Raw genomic sequence first — 10,001 nt, forward strand, 5'->3', positions numbered from 1 at the left:
ATGGGGAAACAGTGGAAACAGTGTCATACTTTATTTTTTTGGGCTCCAAAATCACTGCAGATGGTGACTGCAGCCATGAAATAAAAGACGCTTACTCCTTGGAAGGAAAGTTATGACCAACCTAGATAGCATATTCAAAAGCAGAGACATTACTTTGCCAACAAAGGTCCATCTAGTCAAGGCTATAGTTTTTCCAGTAGCCATGTATGGATATGAGAGTTGGACTGTGAAGAAAGCTGAGTGCCGAAGAATTGACGCTTTTGAACAGTGGTGTTGGAGAAGACTCTTGAGAGTCCCTTTGACTGCAGGGAGATCCAACCAGTCCACCCTAAAGAGATCAGTCCTGGGTGTTCTTTGGAAGGAATGATGCTGAAGCTGAAACTCCAGTACTTTGGCCACCTCATGCGAAGAGTTGACTCATTGGAAAAGACTCTGATGCTGGGAGGGATTGGGGGCAGGAGGAGAAGGGGACGACAGAGGATGAGATGGCTGGATGGCATCACTGACTCGATGGACGTGAGTGTGAGTGAACTCCGGGAGTTGGTGATGGACAGGGAGGCCTGGCGTGCTGCAATTCATGGGGTCGCAAAGAGTTGGACACGACAGAGCGACTGAACTGAAACTGAACTGTCCAATACAGTAGCCACTGGCTGCATGTGGCTACTTACACTGAATTAAAATGAAATAAAGTTAAAAATGCATAAAAATGTTCCTCCATCAAACATCTCAAATAATCATTGGGCACATATGGCTAGTGGCTACCGAATTATCTGGCATAGACAGAACATTTTGATCACTGAAGAACAATTATAACTCCACTCTGGGTTCTGGGGGTATCAGTGGGAATAAGAAATGTCATAGGCTTGTATATTTTGGAAATGAATCCTTTGTCAGTTGTTTCATTTGCTACTATCTTCTCCCATTCTGAGGGTTGTTTTTTCACCTTGCTTTTCAATGACATTCAGCCCAAGAAGATAAACTCAGATAGTGAAGCAGGGTAGAAGAAAAACACATTTCTTGATTAGGGGGAGTCAATATACACAAGCATTCTAGGCACGAGCCCATGAGAGACATCAATAGCATTCTCTCCACATACCACCAGCCACTTGCAAAAAAACTGTGATAAGATACATCAACTTCAGTAACTTAAGTGACATTTTTGCTAGCAAAAATGAGTACTCTTAAGCAGATCCTGGTAGTCTGTGCATAAGGCAGAAATCTACAGGGATATACAATTTGTTAAAGGCTTGCCAAGCGGTCTGGAAGTTTTATTTCTTCACACAAAGGCAACACTTGCCTCCAGCACCACAAGTACCTGTGACAGGCAACACAAGTTTGTGAATGGGAGATGAGACACCCAACAACTTGGTTCACAGTCCAGAGTTTCATTCTGAATCAGTTGCTAATTAAGGGTGGCCCCCAATAACCTATTCTGTCAACAGGGGGCCCTGGTGAGTTAGTTACAATCACTGTACAAAGGTCAAACTCATAAACCCAACAGTATCTGCAGCTCTTAACCCAGTCACCGGGTGCCTGCAACATTTTCAAAAGAATACAGCCTTTGCCCCACTTAACGTAACCCTACTGTCCTTGAGATCAATTTCATGTTTCCCTCAAAAGGAGCCCTTATGAAGTTCTTATCTACCCGGGTACATATGCCTCATTTGAACTTCTGAACCCTTTTGGGGTGCAGGGGTGGGGGGTAGGCGCTCTGCCTAGAAGATGAGCACAGCTGTAAGTTCATGGCCTCCAAACCCCAGTGGATGTTGGTGCTTCCAGAGCGCCCTCCGCTTCCTAGGCGGCAGTCTGTCATTATTCGTGAACCAGTCATTTCAATACTTTGCCAGTTTCTTTAGATCTCTGACCCTTCCACCTTTCCTCCCTCAGCAGATGGTCTTGTCTGGGACTTCAGAGGGTAATTGAAGCCACTAGACCAGCATTTAACTTCCTGCCCCCAAACCTGCACATTTACCTTCAAGACAGCCATCTTATTCTGTTTCTTGTTTGTTGCAATGAAGAGGCATGTCCTGGCTAGCTGCCTCCTGCTCTGTAACCTTCTCCCAGACCCTTCCTTCCTTCCTCCAGACCCTTACATGCCGCTTCTACTGGCTCATTCCCAGCGGTATTTGAAGTGGTCAAGTCTCTTCCATCCACTCTCAATCAACCCTTCTTCCCTATAGGTCCCTCTTTCTCTCCTCATCCTTTGAACCAAATATCTCAAGGCTTATCTAAAGCTGCCCTCTCCATGTCCCCCTCTCTCCTCAACTTCCATGCTGGATCCCACTTCCACCATGAGATTGAAATCATCATCAAGATTACTAACAACCGTTCTGCTGCTGAATCAGTAGGCACTTTTCAGGCATTATCTCCCTTAACCTCTGTGAGGCATTTGGGTTTATCAATCCTTGGCTTTTTGCTTAGTCTCCCATCCAAGTGCTAACCAGGCCTCCTGCTTAGCTTCCGAGATCAGCAAGACCACGTGCATTCATGCTGGGGTGGCTGTAGATTTACTCAGTCTCGAATGTTATCTTCCCCTGGCTTCCATGAGAGTATAGACAGCTGGTCTCTCTCCCATGTTTCTGGTTACTCACTTTCAATCTCTCTCTCTCATTGTAATGAAACACACAGAGAACTTACCATTCTAACCATTTAAGTCAGCAGTACATTCACACTGCCGTGCAGCCATCATCAGCATCCTTCTCTAGAACTCTCTTCATCTCACAAAACCAGAATGCTATACCCATTACACAATAACTTTCAAAAAACAAATATAGTAATATTGCTTATATGTGGAATCTAGAAAAATTATACAGATGAACTTATTTACAAAGCAGAAATAGATACACATAAGTAGAAAACAAACTTATGGGTACCAAGGAGGAAAGAGCGGGTGGAATGAATAGGGAGATTGCGATTGACAAATAAACACTGCTATGTATAAAATAGATAACTAATGAGAACCTACTGGATAGCACAGGGAACTCTACTTAATGCTCTGTGGTGACCTAAATAGGAAGGAAATCTAAAAAAGAGGGGATATATGTATATGTGTTGCTGTTGTTTAGTTGCTAAGTTGTGTTCAACTCTTTTGCGACCCCATGAACTGTAGCTTGCCAGGCTCCTCTGTCCATGGGATTCTCAGGCAAGAATACTGGAGTGGGTTGCCATGCCCTCCTCCAGGGGATCTTCCCAACCCAGGGACTGAGCTCACATCTCCCCCACTGGCAGGCAGAGTCTTTACCACTGAGTCACCAGGGAAGCCCATATATATGTATACCTGATTTACTTTGCTGTCCAGCAGAAACTAGCACAACATTGTAAAGCAACTATACTCCAGTAAAGATTCAAAAAACAAAAAAACAATAACTTCTCAGTTTCTCCTCCTCCCAAGAACCTTGATAAGCATGATGCTTGTTTCTGCTTTATGAATTTGGCTGCTCTAGGTATCTCACATAAGTGGAATTGTATTCTTATGTAAATGGAGCTTTTCTGTGACAGATATTTCACTTACCATCCTCGAGGTTCATCTATGCTGTAGCATATAATAGAATTACCTTCCTTATTTAGGCTGAATAACATTCCATTGTATGTATATACCGTATTTTGTTTATCCATTCACCTGTTGATGGGCACTTTGGTTGCCTTTGGATATTGTGAATAATACTACTATAAACATGAGTGTACTCTTTTTTTCCCCTTAACCTACCTCTTAAATATTGGTGATCTTCAAGGTTGTATTCTCCTTGGGCAGTTTTACCTGTATTCATGGTTTATTGTTTACATGCTGCTGCTAAGTCGCTTCAGTCATGTCCGATTCTGTGCGATCCTATAGACGGCAGCAAACCAGGCTCCCCCATCCCTGGGATTCTCCAGGCAAGAATACTGGAGTGGGTTGCCATTTCTTTCTCCAATGCATGAAAGTGAAAATTGAAAGTGAAGTCACTCAGTCGTGTCCGACTAGTGACTCTCAAAACTATACCGTGGTTCAATTTTTCTGTTTTGGGATTCAGATCCTAATAGGAACATATATCCTCTTGGATGACTACTTTTTACTTTGGCATCCCTGAAGGGGGTCCCCAAGGATCAATTTGTGCTCCCGCAGAAGATGCTTCTCCATTAATCCCTTCTTGATACACCTTGTTTTCCCTATAGCCCTTACCTGACTTTTTCTTCTCAACACTGAAATAGATTACCACACGGCAAGCACTCAATAGATGTGCTGAATGAATGAATTAGACCTTGACCTCTCACTTACCCAACCCTGTCTATTTTGCTTTCTAAACTGTGCTCAACCTCCTCTCTACCCTCTGCGTGCTAAGTCACTTCAGTGGTGTCTGACTCTAACCCCCAGGCTTCTCTCTCCATGGGGATTCTCCAGGCAAGAATACTGCAGTGGGTTGCCATGCCCTCTGCCAGGGCATCTTCTTGACCTGGGGACCAAATCCTTGGCTCTCATGTCTCCTGAATTGGCAGGTGGGTTCTTTACCACTAGAGCCACCTGGGAACCCCCACTGTCACCATCACCTAATCCAGATGCTCGTCAACATCTTTCACTTTATGTCTCTACTTTTAATCTCATCCTCTCCTGATCACTTTCCATACAGAGTGACCACCCTTAGATAAAAATGATAGAAGTTTTACTCCTCTACTTAAACACCTCAACTATCCCTTTGAGGATACAACCCAAAGTTCATCATTGGCCTCCCAAGGCCCTTCCTGATCTGCTTGTCCATCCAGCCCTCCCTCTCACTATCACCCTGAGGCTGCAGCTCATTACTGAACTTCTTTCAATTTCACTAATACACCATACGCTTCTCATATTTTCTTTCCAGGTCTTTGAAGATGCTACTCTTTCTGCCCAAACAATCTCTCGTTCTCTGCAATCCCCCTCTGATCAACACCTGCTAGCTCCTCCTTTTCCTTCAGGTCTTAGATGAGATGTCACTGCCTCTTGGAAGTCTCATCCAACCTCCCTGTTCCAGTCGTGGCTTTGCTGTCACTGCTAGGAGGTTCACAGGATGCCATGGAGGTGCCTACCATAGTACTCAGCACCCTGAAGAAGAAGCTGCCCGTTTTATTAGCGCCCCCTATGGTGGGCCATAGCTCCCAGGGCTGAGACTCTTTCTTACCCAAACATACCCTCTGCACCTTGCACAGAGATGGGACCATGGTAGAAGCTTAATATTTAACATGCAATCCTCTAAAATAATTCAGCCTGGGACACTTCAAACATCCAGGAAAGTATTAAAAAAATTGTATAACAGCAATAACATACACAGTACTCACAAGCTATATTCTGTAGTTAACATTTAGCCATATTTTCTTCATCTAATCATCTTGCACTATTTGACAAATCATTTTAAAGCAAATCATAGAGAAAATGAATGAATTCTTCAGTCTTACCAACATGTCCACAGACCATAGAAAATAAACTACTGAAGAAAGGGATAAAGAAATAGGAATAGAAACCTTTAAATCTCTACCTAACTGCAGCTAAGTGAAATTCAGAAATGAGATTGTTAAGCCGGGCATCAGATACTTTTATAAATGTACTCTCACTCCATCATTTAATTCTCATGAGCCTTACAAGGTCACCTCATTAATAAACAAAAGGAACTCTGTCAAGACCCTGTAGCTCTAGAGGGAAGGAGAAAGAAAATAAACATTTGCTGAGCCCCATGATGTATCCAACACTTACGTTACTGCCAATTACTCTCACAACAAACTCAAGATGTAAAAACTCAGTGAGGTCAAGTTATTGGCCCAGAACCTAAGGGAGGAAAATGGCAGATGTAGGAATTTGTTCCAGGTTTCTCTCTCTTTCCACCACTATTCATTACTATTTAAATTACAATTTAAAATACATAAAATATATATATATATTTTTTACTGTGGTCCAAGATGACTAAAACACATATTATTGCTTCTACAGCCACGAGGAATGCCTAGGCTAACTTTTTAGTTCTTTGTAGCCCTGGGGTATAGTGGGCTTCCCAGGTGGCTCAGTGGTAGAGAATCTGCCTCCCATACAGTAGACATAGGAGACACGGGTTTGATTCCTGGGTCAGGAAGATCCCCTGGAGGAAGAAATGGCAACCTACTCCAGTATTCTTGCCTGGAAAATCCCATGGACAGAGGAGCCTGGCAGGCTACCATTTATGCAATTGCAAAGAGTTGGATGTGACTGAGCACACACATACATACCCCTTCGTGGTATAGATGAGGCAGAGGAAATTACAACGGTGAACTAGAACCAGCAGCATGTGAGATCAGAAGCCAGGGACCTGGTGCCCTGGCTTTGCCACCGAATGTCTGACACTAGGCTAGTCACCCAGCTCTGTGCACCCAACAATGTTCACCTGCCAAACGACTGAGCCGGATGAGATTCCTTCCAGCTGTTACAAAACACAACACACAGGAAACTCTGCGCTTCTTAGAGCTTTGCCTCAGTCATCAGCTGGCGAGGCTTGGATGGAGGTCTTCCTGATCCCAGCCCCGGGTTTTGTACACTCAGTGAATGTGCTCCCTGGGGCAACGAACTGTAAATGAAGGCCGGTGTCGGTCAGTGCAGGCAGAATAACTTCAGACTTCCAGAAGCATATCTCCCACAGATTCTAACATGATAACTGCAGATGAAGACGGTGCCAGAAGAGGAGCTGGGGAAAAGTCCCTGCTCAAAAAAACCCTGGTTTCATCTCTACCACTTGTACCCTCTGCTAGTTGAGCCATCCCACTGATCACACTTATACTCTTTGGTGGGGGGGGGGGCGGTATAGAAACTTTTATGTATTTATTTTTTATTCATTTTTATTGAAGTATACTTGCTTTACAATGTTATGTTAGTTTCTGCTCTACAGCAAAGTGAATTGGCTACATGTTTACATATATGCCCTCTTTTTTGGATTTCCTTCTCATTTAGGTCACCACAGAGCACTGAGTAGAGTTCCCTGTGCTACATAGTGGGTTCTCCTTAGGTATCTATTATATATACATATATATGTAAGTATTTTATACACAGCATCAATAGTGTATATATGTCAATTCCATCTCCTAATTCATCCCATCCCTCCATGCCCCCTGAGCATACAACTTTTTTTTTTAAAGGCTGTTTATCCCACTAGAGTAAACTTTAAGAGCTCTGTCTTTTCCCCTTTATATTCCTAGCTTGTAGCAGGGGACTTGGCATGTAGTTGGCAATCAAGACATGCTTATGGAATGAAAGGCAAATCTTACCACCTCCAAACATCCCAATGCAACTTATGTTCAAAGTTCAGCTCAGACACCATCTCAACCTCCCCTCATCCCTCCCAAATGCCCATTGTATTGTCACTATGTTTCTTCCATGATGTGTCTCATCTTCTAAATTTTATTAGTTCTTTATGTGTGTATCATAACTCCCTAGTAAGATCAAAGTCACACAGAAGCTATCCTCTGCTCACCATTAAAACCCTATAATACATAGTTCATATTTGCTGTTCTTCAGTTGCCTAGTTACGTCTGACTCTTAGCGACCCCGTGGACTGCCGCATGCCAGGCCTCCCTGTCCCTCACCATCTCCTGGAGTTTGCCTGATTTCATGTCCTTTGTATCAATGATGCCATCCAGCTGCCTTCAGTCTTTCCCAGTGATAGTTCATAGTAGGCACTCAATAAATACTTGTGGAAGTAGAATGTCATATATATACATACAAACATACATTCACATACACAAAGTAACTGTCCCAGTTCTTTAAATATAGAAGACATTAATTACTATTAAGTACTGTTTCTTATAAAGTTGTGGTGAGGCTAATACCCTCAAATTGCAAACACTTGTAGAATACTCCAAACCTTTTAAGAAAAGATATTGTAAACTAGACTAAAAGTTATAAAATTGGTCACATCCTTGGATAATATTACTTCTGGGATATTGTCCTAAGGAAAAAAACAAACCAAATCAACCAAAACAATAACAAAATGTACAAAAAAATGTTAGTACAGCATTTTTTAGTGAAAAATTAGCAACTATTATGGGACATTGATGCAATATAATACTATTTTGTCCTAATGACTTTTCCGATTACTCATGAAAGATTCTTGTGACTAATGCTAAATAAAACACAGAGTTCACATGCACTGTTACCCACTGTAGAAAAACAGAAATACTTATGGGAATAGCAAATATGCACAAAAAAGAAAAATAATTATTTTAGAATGGTGTTGGTAGATATATTTTTTACTCAAAGTTTCCTTTAAATTTATTGTTTTTATAATAAAAAAAAATTTTGTAGAGTCAACATTAACCCATCTCTAATGTGGCTATATTTCCCATAGACAGCTATTTAGTGAGGGTCAAAGTGGCAAGCCACTCCAGTATTATTGCCTGGAGAATTCCATGCACAGAGGAGACTGGCAGGCTACAGTCCATGGGATCTCAAAGACTAGAACATGAGTGAGCGACTGAGCAGACATCATCAAAGCATAAATTAAAATGTTTGCTAATAGCTATCACTCCCGTATTTAACTCTAGCACTCAAGTGGTACTGAGTAAGGATGCTATTCTGTGTCATGAATACAAAGCATAGGCATCGTGTGCAGACACAGAAACAAGTTTGGATGAGAAGCAAGAAATTAGACCCGGAACGGGAATCTCAGGAACCACACAAATGAGGATGAGGTCACTCACTCAAGGAAACTATTCATACTGGTTTCTCAGGGGGTTAACTTAGGAGGCTGCCACCCAGCAGGGGTATGCAGAGAAGGCAGAGGAGTGAAGGATGGCTGTCTGCTTGAATCACCACCATCTCCCGTCCCCTGACCATGTATTATCTCACATTAAAGCTGTAAACCTGCCAGCCTAATGCCACTGGCTGCCTGTATTTGCCAAAAAAGTTTTATTGGAACCCAACCAGGTCCATTCATTTACGTTCATTATGTTTTCATTCTACAACGAGTTGGATACTTGTGACAGAGACTGTATGATCAACCCACAAAGCAGGAAAGTATTTACAATGTAGTTCTTTACAGAAAAATAATTTGTTTTATAAGCTATATAAGGAGATTTATACACAGATGCCCAGTTTAGGGTCAACTTTTTCTATTACTTTTTTCTTCAAACATGCCAGCTTAGAAGATAAATTATACGATCACCTTATTAACCAAGCAGAATTTTGAGGGTGAAAGGGAGTGCTAAGTGGATACTATTCCAGGACAACAGAAGTTACGTAGGACAGCCCAGGACACCAGATCTATGGGCACCCTCCCGGGGCATAAGTGTATGTGTGTGCTTAGTTGCTTAGTCATCTTTGACTCTTTTGTGACACTTTGGACTATAGCCTGCCACGTTCCTCTGTCCATAGGATTTTCCTGGCAAAATACTGGAGTGAGTTGCTATTTTCTTCCTCCAGGGAACCTTCCTGATGCAGGGGTTGAACCCGCAAAATACTGGAGTGAGTTGCCATTTTCTTCCTCCAGGGAACCTTCCTGATGCAGGGGTTGAACCCAAGTCTCCATGCCTCCTGCATTGCAGGCTGATTCTTTATCCATTGAGTGAAGAGCAGGTTTCAAAGGGTATTCAATGCCTGTCCAGAGACTACTTTTCTTTTTTTTGAATGAAGTATAGCCAGACCACCTTACCTGCCTCCTAAGAAATCTATGCAGGTCAAGAAACAACAGTTAGAACTGGACGTGGAACAACGGACTGGTTCCAAGTTGGGAAAGGAGTACATCAAGGCTGTATACTGTCATCCTGCTTATTTAACTTATATGCAAAGTACATCATGCGAAATGCCAGACTGGATGAAGCACAAGCTGGAATCAAGATTGCCAGGAGAAATATCAATAACCTCAGATATGCAGATGATACCACCCTTATGGCAGAAAGTGAAGAGGAACTGAAGAGCCTCTTGATGAAAGTGAAAGAGGAGAGTGAAAAAGCTGGCTTAAAACTCAACATTCAGAAAACTAAGATCATGGCATCCAGTCCCATCACTTCATGGCAAATAGATGGGGAAACAATGGAAA

The 10,001-nt window shown here is 42.4% G+C and overlaps 2 protein-coding genes across 3 annotated transcripts in view; both read right to left on the bottom strand.

Annotated features, from left to right (window-relative positions):
• LOC104995784 (cytochrome c oxidase subunit 7B, mitochondrial-like) overlaps nucleotides 1–1,813 on the bottom strand; it is a 2,253-nt gene extending 440 nt beyond the window's left edge. The window contains exon 1 of the mRNA XM_010849780.1: nucleotides 1,756–1,813. Coding sequence (XP_010848082.1) covers nucleotides 1,756–1,813 — 58 coding nt within the window. The remainder of the gene's footprint in view (nucleotides 1–1,755) is intronic.
• Nucleotides 1–10,001, bottom strand: part of MAPRE2 (microtubule-associated protein, RP/EB family, member 2) — a 189,443-nt gene that overhangs the window by 145,733 nt on the left and 33,709 nt on the right. The gene's annotated exons all lie outside the window — the stretch shown is intronic.

This window comes from Bison bison, unplaced genomic scaffold (genome assembly GCF_000754665.1).
Source record: "Bison bison bison isolate TAMUID 2011002044 unplaced genomic scaffold, Bison_UMD1.0 scf7180017864286, whole genome shotgun sequence".
Classification (NCBI taxonomy): Eukaryota; Metazoa; Chordata; class Mammalia; order Artiodactyla; family Bovidae; genus Bison; species Bison bison.